The 20,386-nt window shown below is 40.5% G+C and overlaps 1 protein-coding gene across 1 annotated transcript in view; it reads right to left on the bottom strand.

Moving 5' to 3' along the window:
• The window catches only part of ARPC1B (actin related protein 2/3 complex subunit 1B), an 88,443-nt gene that overhangs the window by 30,494 nt on the left and 37,563 nt on the right, over positions 1 to 20,386 (bottom strand). The window contains exons 2-6 of the mRNA XM_082261203.1: positions 19,696 to 19,761; positions 15,323 to 15,427; positions 10,748 to 10,970; positions 7,780 to 7,887; positions 1,951 to 2,157 (exon numbers count right to left, since the gene is read on the bottom strand). Coding sequence (XP_082117329.1) covers positions 1,951 to 2,157; positions 7,780 to 7,887; positions 10,748 to 10,970; positions 15,323 to 15,427; positions 19,696 to 19,759 — 707 coding nt within the window. The 5' untranslated portion in view covers positions 19,760 to 19,761. The remainder of the gene's footprint in view (positions 1 to 1,950; positions 2,158 to 7,779; positions 7,888 to 10,747; positions 10,971 to 15,322; positions 15,428 to 19,695; positions 19,762 to 20,386) is intronic.

Genomic DNA, 20,386 nt, shown 5'->3' with positions numbered 1-20,386 from the left:
AAAACAGAAAAATTGGGCGTGCAAAATTATTCAGCCCCTTTACTTTCAGTGCAGCAAATTCTTTCCAGAAGTTCAGTGAGGATCTCTGAATGATCCAATGTTGACCTAAATGACTAATGATGATAAATAGAATCCACCTGTGTGTAATCAAGTCTCTGTATAAATGCACCTGCACTGTGATAGTCTCAGAGGTCCGTTTAAAGCGCAGAGAGCATCATGAAGAACAAGGAACACACCAGGCAGGTCGAGATACTGTTGTGGAGAAGTTTAAACCCAGATTTGGATACAAAAATATTTCCCAAGCTTTAAACATCCCAAGGAGCACTGTGCAAGCGATAATATTGAAATGGAAGGAGTATCAGACCACTGCAAATCTGCAAATCAGCTCATACAAGGAGAAGACTGATCAGAGATGCAGCCAAGAGGCCCATGATCACTCTGGATGAACTGCAGAGATCTACAGCTGAGGTGGGAGACTCTGTCCATAGGACAACAATCAGTCCTATACTGCACAAATCTGGCCTTTATGGAAGAGTGGCAAGAAGAAAGCCATTTCTTAAAGATATCCATAAAAAGTGTTGTTTAAAGTTTGCCACAAGCCACCTGGGAGACACACCAAACATGTGGAAGAAGGTGCTCTGGTCAGATGAAACCAAAATCAAACTTTTTCTCTCGATGTGCAAAACTGATAGAGACATACCCCAAGCGACTTACAGCTGTAATCGCAGCAAAAGGTGGCGCTACAAAGTATTAACGTAAGGGGGCTGAATAATATTTCACGCCCAATCTTTCAGTTTTTTATTTGTTAAAAAAATTTGAAATATCCAATAAATTTTGTTCTACTGCATGATTGTGTCCCACTTGTTGTTGATTCTTTACAAAAAAATTACAGTTTTATATCTTTATGTTTGAAGCCTGAAATGGGTCAAAAGGTCGAAAAGTTCAAAGGGGCCGAATACTTTCGCAAGGCACTGTACATACCCTTTTTAAAGCCAATTCGACTCGATCCAATGCTGAGCTGTCAGCCGCTGCTTTGCTGTGTAGGCAGGTGCAGAGGACACATCCAACAATGGAAGCCCCATAGTGACTCTATGGGTGATGACACTCCCCATTCATTTCACTGCCTGTGTCAGCTGTGTCCTCTGCAGAGCTTCCGCCGCTGGAGACCAGACCGGATCACCTTCAAAAAAGGTATGTATACTGATTTCTTCTTTACAGGGCTAGATACGTTAGTGTTAGATTGTGGAGGTCTAAAGATGCAGGGATTTTAGTTTTAGGGTGGACTTACACTTTAATTTCTCAAGAAAAGCTTTCTTGATATTCATTCCTTTCTTCCAGCTAAAGCAGTACTGATAAACATAGGTTTAGACCAGTATTAGTGCCAGCATTAGAACTGTTGGGGCAGCACTGCATCTAAACACAATACCAAGGAGTCACCTGGCAGTCACATGGTCCCTCAGTTTTTTTCCCTTAGCGTGGAAGAACCTTTAAAAGGAGACAGGCATACATTCTATCTTTAAAATAGTAATTGCTCACTGAGTGCTTTTCAACACAATGACCCAGTTAACAACTATGAGTAATCACCTTTATACCCTTCTCCCCTTCTGCAAACTCCTGGTTGACCAGGATTGGTCTGCTGCATGCAGCAACCTCTTCCCAAATACATCCATCAATCACCAGAAAGCATGTCTTCAGAGATGTCTATGCAAAATAAAAACAAGCTTACTCCCTCTCTTGCACTTATCACATAACTAGTCCATTTTCACATGCCTTGCCTCATTCTCAATTCAATGATGAGGGAATTTGGTTATATCCAATTTGTGTTCAAATTCAGAACCATGCTTGTATCTTTGTGAAGCCACACCAACTTTCAATGGTCCTGCTCAAATGGAAGGTCAAAAACCATTAAGGTTCTTACTAAAGTATGGACAGTCTGGATTTATGTCTTACCTCATCTTCTTTGTGGCATCAACAACACATATGGTGCTGTCATGGCTGACCCAGGCCATGTGGTCTCCACTGTTGGAGAAAGAAACACTGTGCACCCAGCCACAGCTGCTACTTGATTCAAACATCATTTCACCAAATGGCATTTTGGACCCCCAAGGGGTAGGTGCAGGGCGTTCCTCCATTTCTTTAATATAGGATGAGAAGATCCTGTTGAAAACATGTTTTTTACATTTACATTATTGTTACCACTGTACAGTATTAAAGTGATTGCAAAGTCTCGTTAAAAAAAAAAAAAAAATAATAATAACAAACATGTTATACTTACCTCCTCTGTGCAGTTGATTTTGCACAGGTCAACCTGGATCCTCCTCTTCTCGGGTCCCTCGTTGCTGCTCCAGGCCCCCTTCTCCAATCGAATGCCCCCACAGCAAGAAGCTTGCTATGGGGGCACCCGAGCCGAGCTGCAGCTCTGTGTGTCCATTCAGACACAGAGCTGCCATTCAGCCTCTCCCCCTCTCTCTTTCCTGTTCCAGCCAATCAGGAGGGAGAGTCCCGGACGGCTGAGGGACTCGTGGACAGAGTAGGACCTCAGGTAAGTATTAGGGGGTGCTGGGGAGGCTGCTATACCCAGAAGGTTTTTTGTCTCCATGCAAAGAATGCATGAAGATAAAAAACCTTCTGACTTTACAACTCCTTTAAGAGGAATATAGCAGAATAAAGTTAGGTAAACAGCAAACTACGACAGAAGGATGGAAATAAAAGGTTGGAGGACAAGGTGTACTATACTATACTTTAAACAAATTAGCTGTGGTTTGTTATAATAAGCCTATACAAAGAGGTATTGTGCCTGATAAGCAAAACCAACCAAAAATAGCATTGTTAGCTGGCGGCATAGTGCTAAATTTCAGCTCTTCAGGCCCCTCACTCCTGACGGGTACCCCCACAGCAAGCAGCTTGCTATGGGGGCACCCGAGCCGAGCCAAAACTCTGGCCCCATCTCTCTCCTCATTGGCTCACTAACTTTGATTGACAGCAGCGGGAGCCATTGGCGTTCCGCTGCTCTCTCAGCCAATGAGGAGGAGAGTCCCAGGCAGCCGAGCCTCTCCTGAAACATCTCTGGATCGAGATGGGGCTCAGGTAAGTATAAGGAGGGCTGCTGCACGCATAAGGTTTTTTTTTTATCTTAATGCATAATGCATTAAGATAAAAAAAGAAAATCCTTCTGACCTTACAATCACATTAAGATTGCAGGTAGGAAAATTGAGTAACCAAAACCTTGGTAAACATTAAGACCTTTCTGTAACATTTTGCAAGTGAAATGGGGTGATTTTTAATGGTGTAATGAGTTTTAAATAGCTTTTGAGAGTTACAGAACATCCTTTCAACTACCTTGAACCTATTTTTGGCCAAATATTATGGACCCTAATTAGCCTTATTACTATGTTTTTTGGGGGGGGGGTTTTCACAGAAGGAGAAGAAGTCAAATAAAATAATACCTCTTTCATTTCCAAGTTTAATTAAAATTTCCTGTTCAGACCAAATTTTGAAATTATTACAAAAATCACTCAATAACATGAATCTGTCATGACAGGGGTATGTGGGCTGCCCTTGTGCAACGTAAATCTCCTTTTGAAAATGCTAGTTGTCTGGATGTGTCTGACTTCTAGGCATTATAAACTTTTATTACTTGCACCTTGTGTTTTTCAGCTGCATAAGATTTGTATTGATCGTGTAGTTTTTGTGGTTTCATTTGTTGGCCTGTACATACAATCTACAGTAGAGTAAATTTATATTTTGATGTCAACAATTTGTGTTTGTGTTCAAGCATGAGGCAGGTGGCACAGCACTGGACAGGTTATTACATGACCTCTGTCAGTAGTCTAAGAACAGACACATCCTGTGATGCAACTATATACCCCACAATCCCTGGTACTCTCAGTCTAGCACTGGTGCAGGTGCAGTAATTCGATCAGACAGACACAAGCAGGCTGAACAACAAAAGTAAGAGATGTGTTCAGGTCACGTTTTTGATGCAACACAGAGAAATGGTAAGGCATTCATTTGATGCTGCGTGACCCAGAACAAGTTGCTTGTCTCTTTGGCGAATAGGGGCAAGCTAGATGAACTAACGCATGGATTAAAGAGGGATTTATAGAGAAATTGATTAGCTATGAAACTACAAACTGCAGCCACAACATTAGAGCCTACCCCTACAAGGCAAGTCAATAAAAATGAAAATATAACTACACAAATAACTAGATAAAGCAACAAAAATATTTGAAAGTATTTAATGCCTTTAAAGTGGTTGTAAAGGCAGAAGTTTATTTTACCTTAATGCATTCAATGCATTAAACTAAAAAAACTGCTGTGTGCAGCAGCCCCCCTAATATTTACCTGAGGTCCATCTAGATCCAGCAATGTTGCACGAGAGACTCAGCTGTCCAGGACTCCCCTCCTCGTTGGCTGAGACAGCAGTGTGGCGCCATTAGCTCCTGCTGCTGTCAATCAAAGTCAGTGAGCCAATGAAGAGAGAAAGACTGCAGGACCGGGCCCCGGCTCGGTGTCTGAATGGACACAGGGAGCCGCAGCTCGGCTTGTGTGCCCCCATAGCAAGCTGCTTGCTTTGGGGGCACTTAACAGGAGGAAGGGGCTAGAAGCACCAAAGAGGGACATGTGAAGGCAAGGATCTGGGCTGCTCTGTGCAAAATCATTGCACAGAGCAGGTAAATATAACATGTTTGTTATTTTTAATGAAAAAAATAGACTTTAGTACCACTCTGTAAGTACTCTTGAGTCATGAGCTTGGAACATGCAAGCTGTAAATCAGAAAAGTGTATCTTTATACTTGTTCCAGTTCAGAAGCTCAGACAGCATTGAAAGCAAAGTATCAGCATCACAGCCAAGGAACTAGCACAGTCAAAGTGTTCATTCATTGGTAGCCTCCATAATCTTTTATAGTGTATACATAGGAGTTACTTTATCAAGATCTAGAGTCAGGCTCGGAGGAAAGTAGCTATAGCAGTAGAGCGGCACCCACTGACAAGCAGGACAGGTATACAAGCAGGTAACCCTGGCAGATGACACAGGTTCAACTGAGGTGCAGGGTTTAAATACTAACTGGTATTCACCAGAGCAGAGGTGAGCAAGCTGGGGTTCAGTAGCAGGTAAAGCAGGTAGGCATAGGCAAAAGTGTAGTCAGTAAACAAGCCAAAGTTTGGTAACAAATGGTTGCAGGTTAGGATTAAGCAGAAGCATAGTCGAGGAACAAGCCATAGGTCAGTAACAAATGGTACGGATGGCAGCAGGAGAGACGAGATTGAGATATTGGCTAGAGAGAGCACAATAATCTGGAAACATGGCTTAAACCATAAAGTTTATGGGAGGATCAAAGGGTTCAAGGTTTATGAAAAACAAGGTACAAGGCAAGATTGTCGAACACAGGGGTCTTCAAACTTTGTTGCCCTTCAGGCTTTAGGGGGGGGGGGTGGACTGTGGCCAGCAGGAGTAAACATCACATTTGGTATGAAGGGGAGGATTGGTGCCCCTTCTTGGTGTCATTGGGAGGAATAATGCCCCATTGTTGGTGTCACTAGGAGGAATAGGGCCCATTGTTGGTGTCTTGGGGAGGAACAGTGGCCCATTGTTGGTGCCAGTGGGAGAAATGGTACACCACTGCTGATATCAGTTGGTAAAATTATGTCTCATATCAGTGGGGGGGGGGGGGGGGGAATAGTGCCTCAAGGTCCGGATAAAGGAAAGCCAAGGGCCACACTTGGGCTCTGGACCGCAGTTTAAAGACTGCTGGTCTAATAAATTTAAAGGGAACTATCCAGTATCTCCAGTGGCTCAGCAAGAAGAGGTACTACCAGGCACATCAGAGGCCCTGGGTTCAAAGCCAAGCTCTTACACACTAAGATCTGTTATTGTTGATGTTTATTATTGTGTATGGCCTTCAACAACAGAACAAAGAACACACACACCTAAGAGGAAGAGCTAAGGAAGAAGCAGTAGGGGCAAAACACAAATATAGATAGAATGGCAGATTATCTCACTGTTGGAAGATTAACAAGATAAGAAAGCCAACATGTTTTGGAGTTCACAAAATCCCCCTTCACCCTCTAGGAGCCTTGGGTGTCACGTCATCTCGTGGCCATCTTACCATTAGGCTTAGAGTCGGCATATGTGTTTGATATGTGCATTTGAGCTAGCACTGGTGGCAGTGCTTTATTTTGTAAGTTCAATATTCTTTTATTAAACCTTTCAAACCAGTATTAGATCTTGTTTTCTTCCCATATACATTGGGTGTTCCTGAGTGCCTGAGGACCTGTGTACTCTTCCTATGGGAAAAGATGAGTGAGGAGGATCTGCCAAGAATCTGTCAGAGCCCAGATATTATTCCTGAGGGGAACACTGCTTACTTTGACCTTCTGGTAATGCAGGGGTGAGCGGCCAGTTTGTATGGTGGTGGAGCACGTTTATCATTTGGATCACAGTACCAAAGTGGTGAATGCATATACTGGTTGGACTTTTTCTTATTTGTTGCACATTATAATCATATTAGATGTGAAAAGCACTTTGATATTTCAGTGTTGATATTCAGTACAAGAGACTTATTTTTGTTGCGTTGCACTGTTATCATTTCCTTTAAGCCTGCAAAGTTGCAAATCATTAAATATTCCAAATGTGCCCACAATTTTTGCCCCCACTATAGGAGTATATACAAATCTGTGAAAGGTATAAAAATGTAATATATAAAAAAGTCTATAAAATTTTATAAGTACATTTCTTCCAAGTGCAGGTTTGTTTGTAAGAGTAAAAATAACATACATAATCAGTCACTTCAATATTTATAAATGCCACATACATTTCTTTTTTCATTGTGGTGTTTATGAATATTGAAGGAGTTTATTTGATTGTAAGTTGTCTGAAAAGAGGGAATATTTCAATTATATATAATTGGATATGATTTTAGGGCTTCTGATGACAAAATGCATACAAAATACTTGACTTCCCTTGCTGGCATAATACATTTTTTCCTTATTGAATTTAACTCCTAATGTTCGTGCTTTTAAATTGGAATAATTTTCTCTAGTATCACTGCTAAACATTAGGGCTGGGTTCATACTTGTGCAATCACAGACTTTGCATGTGAATCACACCGCACTGCTGTGCAGATCACATGCGATGTCTGTGCGATGCAAATTCAGCCATACAAACTGTATGGTTGAAATTGCATCGCATTAGCACCAAGATGGTGCAGGTCCCCCTTTTTTGGATCCCACTGGAACCGGATAGCATGGGTGTTTACACATATGCAATTCAATTCCTGCCCCATTTTTTACATTTTCCTCTGCAATTTGCGAACCGATCTGGGGGTGTCATTACCCTTACATTGACACCTACAGCGGTTCGCAGATGTCAGTGTGAACCACTGCGATTAAGGTGCTATGCAGGAACTCACACAGGAATTGCGCGGGTTTTCACATCGCACAAGAGTGAACCGAGCCTAAGAGTCTTATGTATCAATGTATTCTTACTGAGATTTCCCCATATCCACTAATTAAAAAAGAAGAAAAAAAGATGAAGGGAGTGGCAGGGAGGACTGTCATCAATATAAGAGGTAGTAAATATCTGCATATATTATACCTACAGTTTGCAAAGCATGCATGCTTTTAATCTGAAAAAATATACCTGTAACAAGTAAAGCAACATTTAAAAGATAACTTTAGACATTAAAAAATATATATATATATTCTAATATAATTAGTTATTAGGTTTCTGGACGATTACTGTTTAAGTTCTATGTAGGCACCAAAACTGTTAGCTTACCTGCTTTTAAAATCACTTGAACCTGCCGCCAGTAGGACATTGTTTGGATGCCAATCCAAGCTAAGGATAGTAGATCTTATGGGCTTCTTGATGTGTTTGCACACCCACCTGTAATAATTAGGTCACAGCACAGAAAAATTATCGTTATGGCCTATTATGAAGTAAAGCATTTTTCTACAGTGAGCAGTGGAAAAATATCTATTGTGTGGTAGTGGGAAATTGTTCTGGTCTATGTTAGAAATGTTAGCTGGCCATAGGCATCAGAGAAGTGGTTGGGCCTGCATTATCATTATCATCACTTTTCTAGCCACGTGTGCAAATGCAACTCTCCCCAAAACAGAAATCCACTAGTTGCAGTAGATTTTTCTATTTAGACAGTGAGGAGGGAGTGGATAAAGTCTCTTCTCAGACACACCAAGAACTATAGATAGACAAAAGGAGAGGCTCCTCTAAGTGAAGACTGTAAACTTTAATACATGATAAAGCAGTAAGTAACTCACATAGAGTTGTTGGAGATGAGCATGACAAGTAAAAGATCAATCCTATGCTGCTATGAAAAAGGAGCGTGGCTGCTATACCACCCGCAGCACCCACGCTCGGAAACGCGTTGCACACTAGTGACATCATCTAGCCATGCCGCTGGACCTTTTCGGCTGAATCCTCACTGTGATATCCATCCACCACATGGCTGGCCCCACGGTGACCAGCGGGAAGCGAATTGCACAGCGCCGCCATGACAGATGACTGCATTCACCGGATGATCCTTTCAGACTGATCCTTTACTTGTCATGCTCAACTTCAACAACACTATGTGAGTTATTTATTGCTTTACCATGTATTAAAGTTTACAGTCTTCACTTAGAGGCACCTCTCCTTTTGTCTATCTACAGCTCACTGGAACCTTGGCTTGTTCCCCCTTGATGGCAGCCCTAAGCCTTCTGACTTTTGATTTAATTTTCTGCATATATTCCCTTTCATATGGACTTTTCAATTGACTTTTAATGGTCTTATCTGGGGCTTGCAGCGCATGCACCTGTTAACTTTGTTGTTGTACACCCAGAACTATACTTTCTAACCTGCCCAGTGGTTGTCTTGGGCTAAAAACAAACAAGACATGCAATACACCCTGCAAATGTTAAAAAGTTTAGAAGACTCCTGCAATAATATGTACTGTAGATATCACCTAAACCAAGAATATAAATGTTCTTGTAGGATTTGTTATTTTTGGAATGTGTGCTGATGATCATATTGACCTTTTAATTTTGAGAACAAATTCTCCATGCATGCTTCTTCTGTGCATGCACTGATCAAGAAGAGCATGGCCAGAAAATGTCTGGAGTAGCAGCTGTATGACCATTTAGGAGCTGGAATTTATATTTTTAGTACAAATAATCAGCTATATAGATATATGAATGTAGTTTCACTTATCTGTTTGATTTAAAAAGTATATATTTATAAAACTTTTTTGATTAAATTCCCAATCCTGATGAAAGTTCAGAATAAATGAATTTCATTGCTGTGGTGCTTCAATTTCAGTTATAAATTTTGCCTTTAGAACTTAAATATAATTTTAGAAGTTTTAGTAATCCTATGCACACAAGCTACCTAACTATCATCCAGTTTGCTCACAGGGACATCAATAGCACAATATTGAAAAAAATCAAGCATCATCATCTCAAGGTTCCGGTGTTATCAATCTACACCTTTCAAATAGTTGTAAACCTCAGACATGAAATATGAAGAAAGCATATCCCTCCTATAGTGTGTGCTTGTCTCAATCCAAAGCACCAAGTGTAATTTCTATCTGCTTCTTTGTTCCTCTGCTATAAGCCTGAGTCACTTCTGATCAGTTTTCCTGACACCAAGAGAAAAATGGTGTGAGGGCACAGTCTGTGATTGACAGCCTCAGCTCTATTCCTGTATGCTGTTTGAAGGGGGGGGGGTGTCCCTTCCCTCTAATCAGCTCTCAGAGCTCTCCTCACTGATGTAACTTAAGCTGTCCACCCTCTGCTGTTAAGAGCTGAGAGATCCGCTGTAAATTATGCATTTTGAATGAATGTAGGGGAAAGGTGGCTGTAGATAAACATGTACAACTTATATAGGATTATTTGTTTCATCTCTGTGTATCATCTGAGGCCAGTCACTTCACTGGGTATATGTAAGGTTTTACAACCACTTATCATTAGCTTCATTAGATTGTATAGCATGAACTATAAATTTAAATTGGACATAGGATGAGGCTACACTGGATGTAGGATAAAGAAGATTAGCTTTTTACAGTTAGTTGTTGCAACTTGTGGTGAAACGATATTCATAACACAGACACTGTAATATTGGCATGGACAGGAAAGACACCTTACATTAGGAAGCAGGTCTCATTTATTGGGTGCATTGGCTGCCTAGGTGCTGGAATATGTAAAGCACTACTAGTGAGAAGAGATCTAGTGGGTATGAAACTGTTGTATTAAATGTACATTGTGTATTAATCAATAACATCTTGACAGGTATTCAATGGTCAGTGAAATCTGATTCTAGTACAGTGGCATTAAACTGTGGGGTCAGCCGTGTACTGCTACCAGGGTGCTATGGGGATTCTTTGTTGCAAATAGGTTTTAGTCTTTCTGTTCCCTAAAGTCTTCCTTAAAATGGAACAGAGAAATTAATCAAATCCAACAAGGGTTCAGTAATGTACATTTTACTTGGTGTTACATCTGACCTACATGGTACAGTTGCTGATGTCTACTGGTCACACATATCTAGTGTTAGTCAATAGTGCTGGCCAATTGATCAATGAAGTTTTAGATATGAATTGTACTGCAACCTCTGGCTAACCAGTTTTAAATTAGCTTTTTACTACCTGCAGTTAAGAATAATTCGAACTAAAAAATGTGGCTACTAGGGGGCATTTGAAGCCCCAGAACAACTGGCTATCCACTAATATATATCATACAAAATAGTCTGTAATCACCAGTCATTCTCCTGCTCAAAATAACAGATGGAGATAAGCCTTGAACCGCTGCCCACAGCAAACTTGTTTTCCTTGGGGGACCACTTCACACATCGTGCGGCACGATTAATCCTCAGTATGACGAGAGTTGGTTTCCACACATTGTTTCGCAGGGTCCAAACATAGGCATTTCGATCAGTGCCACATGTCACAATTCGATTGCTCTCAGGTGCCCAATCAATGCCTAATGTCAATAAAAAAATATATATATATATATTAGAAAATGTTTTGCATACCTGTGTAGGTATAGGGTAAATATTTATCTGTTCATTCATTGGCCTGCCCTAGGTGAAAGCTTAACTTAATTGAACTAGAAAACCACTAAAAAGGTAACCAAAATTCTTTGTTTTCTAGAGATAAAATGTACATATATTCATCATAATTTTATTATCAATAATGCCTTAAAACACCATCTACAGTATTGGCTGTTTGTGGCCCCCTGAGCCAGTTTAACACATGCTAATGATACAATAATCATATGGGCTATAAAACAGCGTAAACATAAACAAAAAAGAGGGCGCACCAGCCTAGCGCATTATCCTCAGTAGGCTTTTATTAATAAATAATTAAACAGTGTCTACTCACAAACAAGTGATGTAAACCAGCATAATAAATCCGACAGACAACGTTCATGGTGCTGGAGTCCACTGACTAAGTCCAGGAGATCTCTCTGACGCATTTCGAGGCAGTGCCTCTTCCTCAGAGGCACTGCCTCGAAACGCGTCAGTTGATCTCCTGGACTTAGTCAGTGGACTCCATCACCATGGACGTTGTCTGTCGGATTAAATATGCTGGTTTACATCACTTGTTTATGAGTAGACACTTTTTAATTATTTATTAATAAAAGCCTACTGAGGATAATGCGCTAGGCTGGTGCGCCCTCTTTTTTGTTTATGCTTACAGTGTCAAGTCGACCACCCCGGTCGTAGAGGGCAGCAAGGTCTAGCCATTTGGGGATGCCAAGTGGAAAGTACCGTGATAGAGGGTGTTCGAGAACCAGGTTCTGAGCGCAGGAGCAAGGTGCCAAGCATTGCATTTTTCTTTTGGGGCTATAAAACAGCTCCTGATCACTATTGTATCCTGATAAATTGGAATCAGCTTCCTCCCCCATTTCACTCCACTCCCCTCTTAACTGTATGTTTAGACAGTGGCATACCTGGGTGGCTGCCTGCCTTGGGTACAGCTACCTGGTGGGGGCTCTCCATACCTCTGTCAGATGGGACCCACAGCTACCAAAACAGCTGACTCCCCAAGTTCTCACTGTCAGTGTTAAAAAGCGGGTCGGCAAAGGAAATCTATCACCACTCGCTTCCTCTGCAACTGTTTGCTGTCCTGATTTTCAATATCAGCCACTGAAAGATCTCACACCTCATAGCCATCAACTGTGAAAATATTATACTAATTAGATGGCCAAAGGTAAAATATTTATGGCCTTTATTGTAGAAATGGCAAGGCCTGGGAAAAAAACCTAGAAAATTGGGGGGGAAAATCTGGAAAAATTGGGGAAAAAAAATGTTTTTCTTTTTTTTAAAGCCATTAAAAATTAGAAAAAAAAGAAGTGTGAAATATGTTCATTTACAATGATGAGTAATATATCTATGACATAATGTCCAAACTATATAACATGAAGACCTTCATGAAAGATTTCTGAGACTTTATGTAAAGTCTTAAATTATTGCAAATCCTAGATTACAGTTCAAGTAACAGTGTACTTCTCAATGCAGTTCTCAAACTAGAGAAATATGCATTTCTGCCACTAGGGGGCACTGCAGGGAAAAGGTTCCAGTTAAGTTTGCTTGTGGGCTCCATCTTGTATCCCCTACATTGAGTGATTGTTGGGATACTGTAGAAGATTATTAGGCCTGAGAGGACAGAAACTGACAGGTAAGAGGGCAAATTTGTCTGATAAATTAGTTTAACTTTATAACACTCAAATTATTCCTATTAATGTTCTCCATAATCACATCATATTGTTTCTCTGTAGTCTACTCAGTAAATTGTTTTTTCTTTTCCTTCTCTCAGTAAAATGATGAGACCAACATCTAGCGTTTAGAAACATTTCCACTGCAATTTCTGCTGAGAGCAAAGCTACAATTTGCAAATATCGTTAGAAGAAATATTCTTTTCCAAATGCTACAAGGATGACAAAACACATCCTTGCATGACAGGGGTGCCCTAAAGACATTAAAATACTTCATGGAATAAAATGATGAGTGCCAAATTAAAGTGAGAGTAGCTTTTCTCATTCTAGAAACATTATTTTTGATGCTTCTGGATGATCACAAAGTGTTTAACCAGCGGCATCTTCAAGTAAAGAAGTGCTACAAACCACTGCCTCCCAAAAATTCATAATACCTTCATCTATAGAGAAAATTACACCTGAAAACCAGGAGAACATTGATCAAGCTTGCAATATATGCTTCTGGATCAGCATTGTCAATAACTGAAAAAGCATATTGGCAAAAAGCTTATTAATGATTATGAGGGAAAGGGGGGAGGTTACCTGTTCTCATGTATAGGTGAAATGTTTTTAACATATAGAGGTTGATAAAGGCAAATAGAGTGTGCATGTTGCACTCTGCAAGTGCAGTTGCTCCAGAGCTTAGCAAATGAGGCAAAGCTTCACTTTGCAAGGAATACCAAATATGTGCAAGGCAATTAAAAAAAAACAGCATTTGTGCTTGCAGATAATTGAAAGATGGAAGTCAGCAGAGCTTTTGCTTATTTAAAAAGCTCTGGAGCAACTTCAGAGTGCAACTGCACTTTGCAATGTGCACAGCCTATTTGCCTTTAGTAATTAAATCCCATACAGTCCTTGTTGCTACATTTGTAATAAAAATAAAATTTTAAGTCCTGGTTCACACTACCGCGACTTGCCAGGCGACTTGTCAGCCTGACAAGTCGCGGTCCATTCTGTGCTACGGGAACCGTTCTAATAGGAGCAACTCAAGTAGTTTCGAAAATAGTTCCTGTACTACTTCGGGGCATGGGAGCGACTTGCATTGACTTCCATTATGTGAAGTCCGTGCAAGTCGTGCTGAAGTCGCGGTGCACGCAACTTAACAGTTCGCCCCCGAAGTCGGATCGCCATAGTGTGAACCGACTCTAAAAAGCAAGTTTTGTTTATTTACTGAATAAATTGTATATTTATTTGAAGCATAATACTTTAATATACACTGTATTTCACATTCCCAGTGTAACAAAATGACTTTCAATTTGTAAAATTATTCCACATTGAATTTTTTTTAATTTTTCCAAATTTTTTATTTTTTCTGGAAAAAAAAATGAAAAAAGTTTTTTTTCCCACATAGCTTTAACATTTTTGGAAATTTTACATCTCTACTCAAGAAGTGGCAGAGCTTTTGAACTTACTATATGCAAAGTTGGCTATTGTTGGTGATCTTCAAAGTTTGGTTGTTCCCAAATCCATTAAAACTGAATTGATTATACAAACATCACAGAGACACATGGAGGTTGCTAAATGTAAAAACATAGCCCAGAATATGATCTAAAGTACTGACCAAGAGTGAGTGAATTTAACAAAATTGTTTAAATGTTGTAGTGTGAATTTTGTGGCAGGAGTTATTCTAATTATCTTGTTAGTTGTCAAACAAAAGAACCTTTTCCCCTTATGCAGAACACTAAGCGATCACATGACCACTGGCTACTCAGTTCTAAGTCTGTTCAAAGTGGAGAGCAGTGACTGTCATTTACCACTCTCTGCTCTGCCCCTCCAGTGCTCACTGGAGCACCGGGCTGAAGATGGGGCTGGAGCAGCTGTCTCTCCACATGCTGAGAGCCAGAGCAGCTGTCAGGCAGCTAGGTGGACCCCAACAATATTGTCATTATCGACGTATAAGATGTAAGATAACTCTGGCGGGTCACAGAAGTACCAAAGTACACTCCAGTGGCTCACAAGAGAAGTATGGCCATAAAAGCTTTGGCCATACATCTCTTTTAGGGCAAATTATATCATTTTCAACCCTCATATCCTAGGATAGAAGTTTGCATTACAGTAAACAATAAATACTATAATCTACTATATATATATATATATATATATTAGTATACTATATATATATATATATATATATATATATATATATATATATACACTATATACAGTATATATATGTACAGTATGCTTACAGTCATACAAGCACCCCATGACTTCCAACAGCAGTATGACTATTTTCCACTACAAGGAAGTAGAAATGACATAGGCGGTGCTCAAGGCAGTAAGGTTTGTGCTGTCAGATATTTGCTATCAAAGTTAGTTTCAGGAGTCCCTGAGGCTTGCTTTGTGTATTTTTTCATAAAATTGGATTTTGTTTTTTTTTTAAGTATACTGCAGTTATCATGTTTGGTATTTTTAGATCCACAGAAAGCTTAGTGGGGTTGTCCTTCATTATTAGTTTGATGTATGCCTAAAAAAAATATCTTAAACATTTTTTTATGAGGATCATTAAGAGAGTATTATGAAAAGGAGGTCAGTCTGCACTGACACATTGGACTACAGATATTATAGGCACTTACCTGTAACCTGTCCGTTGTGTTCTTTCAACTCATGCATTTTGGTCCATTTTTCTCCCTCTTTCTTGTAAATATGGACATCATGACTATTTGGGCAAAAAGCTATTTCTGTGGGAGAAAAAAAGAATTTAGCGGATAAATTGCAAATATTGCACAAGCATGGTATGTTAACTGGATTGTTTTGCTCAAAACAAAAAACAGTTGGAGATATTTATAAAACAAATAGCACAAGTTAATGGAAAGGTGTGGTGGGTTTGTGCATTATTTCTTACATCTTTTATATGTCAATATAAAATATTACTGGGTAAAGCCTAGTACATACTGGCCGGATGTTGGGAGGCATTGGCCGATTCAATGGAAACCGGAAGACATTCGGCCCATGTGTACTGTAGTTAGTCCGACAAGGCGCCAGCCATTTGGCTGGCTTCTGTTGAAGGGGCATGACCAAAAAAGGTCTGCCGATCAGCCCCTGATCAGTGCTCCCAGCCAATGGCTGAGATCGATGACTGGAGAGTTCTGGCGGGGGGCTGCCCCTATGTCAGAATACAATAGAACAGCAGGGGAGATCACTGTACGAAAAAAAAAAAAAAAAACTATCAGCGTGTACTAGGCTTCACTGCTTCTGTTGTGTTTTAGAACCATCATGTGGAACTTTATGGCTGCAAGAATATATATTTAAAGACTCACAAAATGGTCATATTAAAACTTTAAGTGTTCCCATGACATCTACAGTAAACATCTTGACTTAATCTACAATATACAAAATCCTGCAGAAAAAAACATGGTAGCAAATTTGTTAATTGACACACCACTATTTTAGGTGGACATAAACCCAATATGAGGTACATTTAGTTTGCTAAATAATTGTGTATCATAAAAACACAAAAGTGCCATTTTGTTTTTAAACTAAAGAGTTTCTAAAGCAAATTTAAAAAAAATTAAAATAATAAACATATTTTACTTATCTGCTTTGGGGTTCCCTGCTGGTGCTCCCTGCTCCTCGTCTGTGTCTGCCCCATAGCAAACCACTTCAAAAATGTTATTAAAGGTGTAGCACTGTCCCTGTAGGGCTTGCTGTATGATGACTTGTTGGGCCTCGGATTACCAGCAAACAGTCACACATTTATCCTTACTCCCAGTGGCTCGTTGCTCAATTAACAGTCTAGGGGTGTTGGTTTTTAGTATTTATTGTGGAACATGGATGGGAGAAGGGAATAGTGGGATACTCCGACTGGAACTATATACATTGGATAAGGACAACTCTCACCTGGCCTCACCAGGTTGCTTGTGAAAGCAGTCTTACTGCTTAAACCATACTACCACATGTAAGGAAAGGTTTAAGTTTCCTTGCTCTTTTTTCCAGCAACTGACTTGGTGATCTACATTATCTTTAGGATACTCTCTAGCATCCCCTTTAGTGACACCCGTCCACTGACTCTTCTAGCTGCAGGGATGGCCCCCTCAGGTCAGGTCCCTTGACACAGATCTGTACTCACTGTACTGCAGAATCAGATCCTTCCAGTGTCTCCCCTCCTAGTCAGATTTACAGGACCTCCGGGTTCAGTTCCCCTCTAGCTCTTTAGGCCCTCAGGTCGACCACCTGAGGCTGCATAGCACCTCTGCAGAGGAGCAGAGGAGGAGGCATTCGCTCCCTCCCTCCGGGACTCCGCTCTCCTGCTGAAAAGAGCCTGAGCACATGTGCTCCTGGCAATTATACAGTATCCCAGCATGCACTGAGGCATTTTCCTCTGCCAAATCACCAGGGCTTTAGCAAATGCCTGTGTACTCATTCCTCAGGTTTCCTCCCACTGTCCAATATGCCTCCCTATTGGACCAGTGTGAAACACGCTTCAGGCAGAATGAGTTGCACCTGAGCACATTAAGCAGACCTTACTAGCAGATCATGCTTTCTGGTAGGCAGAGAACAATATAGATTTAAATGCAATCCCTCTAGTAAGCAGAAAGGATTCAAAACTATACTCTCTCTATAGCACCTACCTAGGAGGGTGCTACAAAAGCTTACAACATAAGTTGCAGTAAAAAAAAAAAAAAAAGTAGTGTATAGTATTAACCAAGCAATCAAAAATAAACTTTTGGAAGCTTTCCTTAAAAATAAAGAATTTACAATTTTTGTAAAAAATTAAAGGCTTCCAGGGTAATTCAGCAAACAGCGTAATTCAAGCACACCTCGGATCTCAGTTCTGTTTACCTTCATATGTACATCTGACCGTATGAGAGTGCAGCCAGGAACCTGAAAGCACTTTCCTTTGGGAACCATCATTTGTATCTACATACCCTAGTGTGGGAACAGCTGTGTAAGACCCAGGGTGATTCTTGGGTCTAAGAGTGAGGTGAGAGGCCACTCTAGCTGGTGGTGGGGGTGTTCACACAAGCATGGATGTGTCATATCACAAGTTGCTTTATGGGATCTATATAATGGACTGTTTTGGTCACTTTTATGTGCACATTATATAATCTGCACTATTTAAGGATTTTTGTTAGCACTATATGGAAGGAATGGTGATTTATGTACTGTGATTTTTATGATTTATATTTATACACATTATTTTATCTGGCGCAACACTGTTTGAGTAGATTCTATAACAGGAAGTGACTGAACAAGGACCTTCACTGCAAGATAAACAGGTTCTGTATTTAACTTCTGCATTTAAAGTGAAACTAAACTTGATTAACGTGGTTCTAAAGGCAAGAGGATTTTTTACCCTAATGCATTCTCTGCATTAAGGTAAAAACAACCCTTTGTGTGTCCCCCCCCCCATCCCACCCCTAAACACTTACCAGAGCCCAATCTTGAATGGCTCCTGCTGCTGTCAATCAAATCCCGTAAGGTGGGAGGGAGGGTTGGGTTGAGCTGCTATGTGTGCGTCCATAGATGCACACAGCCCAGCTCCAGATCAAGCTTGCACATCAGACACAGAAGAAGAGGAGCCAAGATCTCCAGCAGGGGCCTCAGAAGAGGGCCACTCTGTGCAATGGTAAGTATAACAAGTTTATTTTTTTTTAATTAATAAAACAAACCATTTTTACAATCGCTTTAGTAAAATACTGCAAGCTGACAGCTCTTTATTGCAGAAGAGACATGTACAGCTTAGCGAGCATTCTCAGCATAGTCCCATGCTCATTCCAATCAAAAGGCCAAATACCCAGCACCTGGAAGTAGCCAGGGAGAACATAACAGTGGCTGGCAATGGATTTAACCATCACATTGCTGGAATGTAAGGAAAAGGGAAGCAGTCTCTAGCCCCCCTTTTCCTCATGGGATGGCGGCGGGAGAGTCAGTTTTAAGTCCCCCCTTTTTTCTTCCCATCAATTTTCTTCCCCTAGTACCATCTTCCCTTAGTTACATCTTCCCTTGGTAATACCTCCTCATAGTAACTCAAGTCCCAGTAACTGCTTTAGGATTGGTCAGCGCCTCAGGTGAGGGTCACCAATGACCTTTGCATGGGTCATGACTTTTCCTTCTGGAAAAATCAGTTTTTCTCCTTTAGGGATATATTAAGCTTAATAGCTGGAGCTCAGTCACCTCAGAGGATCACCTCAAGGAGCAAGATCTGTGTGTTCCCCTCCCCCTCCCTTTTTCTTGTCGCGGCCTATATTATGTGGTGGTGTCACTTTTGAAATGTTCAAGGGCAAATTTTATTATATGTTGACGTTTTTGTTATTATTTGTATGTTGGGAAAATATATTTGATTGATGCTGAGACAACCTGAGTCGTGGTGACTAGGTTGGGAATTTTTATGTAAAGTTTTGTTGTTAATAAAACCTTGTGAATGTTTATATTTAACTTTTAAACCAATAATAAACGGCCACGGCCTTATTAAGGCCCCTTTCACATAGGGGCGACGCTACTTCGCACCTCGACCTCGGAGGTCGCGGTGCGAGCAGCGCGCCGCGACCTCGGAGCGTCCGCCACGGACTTCATAACATTGAAGTCTATGGCGGTCGCCTCCTGGTCGCCCCAAAGAAGCTCCGGACCCTTTTTCTAGGTCGGAGCGACTTGTGTCGCTCCTATTAGAACGGGTCCGCAGCTTCCCTATGGGAGGCGACCTGCGGCGACCTGTGAGGCGACCAGGTCGCCTCCCAGGTCGCCCTAGTGTGAACTGGGACTTATCCAGCCCAGTGTCTGTGTATAATTTAATAAGAATTAAGTAGTTTATCTGTATTGGGTAATAATTGCATTTTTTAAAAGTTAATTATTCTATGTTTGGAAGAATTCCCGCCTGCTATCCAATGAGGAGGTGAGTATTTCTGTGGGCTTAGTTCCACTATAACATGTTAAAGCAAAATTATGATTTAAATTATTGGGTTTACATAAACTTTAATGGTCAAGTTTCAAAACAAGCAGAAATACTCACGAGTTCCATCTTTATTAAAGGCATGGCAGCTTATTGGTTCCAAGAGGAAACTGTGAAACGCCATCTCTATATGAGAAAAGAAAAACAGGTAGCTTGAAGAAGTATATCTTTTCCTTACATTGAACGTTAAGGGGCACATTTATAAAGCATGATACTTAAATACTTTATTTATTTAGTTGCGTTGATATACATTACACCTTTTTAACATTTATAAAGCAGTTAATGTGACTTTTAGCAAACACTCACTTGTGGGGAAACAATTACTTTAATTTAAAAAATGTGTCAGGAATATTCACCTTTGGTGAATGTTTGGCGAATGTCAAAATTACAGCTCTATAAATATGCCCCAGAGTTTTCTTAATGCTAAAATACAAGCACAAAATGATGATAAATACAAGCAAAAACATTTACCATAGCAACAAACAATGTTAATTTCTTCCCACATGCCAACTATGACCCTTTAACTGAATGTTAAAGCATGACCATACTTACCTATTCTCCAGCGCTGTGATCCCCGGAGCTCCCTGCCAGCTACTGACATCTTTAGCCCAGGGACTTCCGGTATCTATCCCCAGCTGTTTTAATTGGCTGGCCCAAGGTGACATTACTCTCGGGCATGCATGGGATTTCAGTCAGCTTGGCATTGCTGAAATTCTACACTGGGCTGCACTTATGCAGCTCACTGTGCAGC

Source organism: Pelophylax lessonae, assembly GCF_965119305.1.
Source record: "Pelophylax lessonae genome assembly, chromosome: 6".
Taxonomy (NCBI): domain Eukaryota; kingdom Metazoa; phylum Chordata; class Amphibia; order Anura; family Ranidae; genus Pelophylax; species Pelophylax lessonae.
The sequence above is the reverse complement of the archived record's forward strand: the minus strand, read 5'-3'. Positions and strand labels throughout refer to the sequence as shown.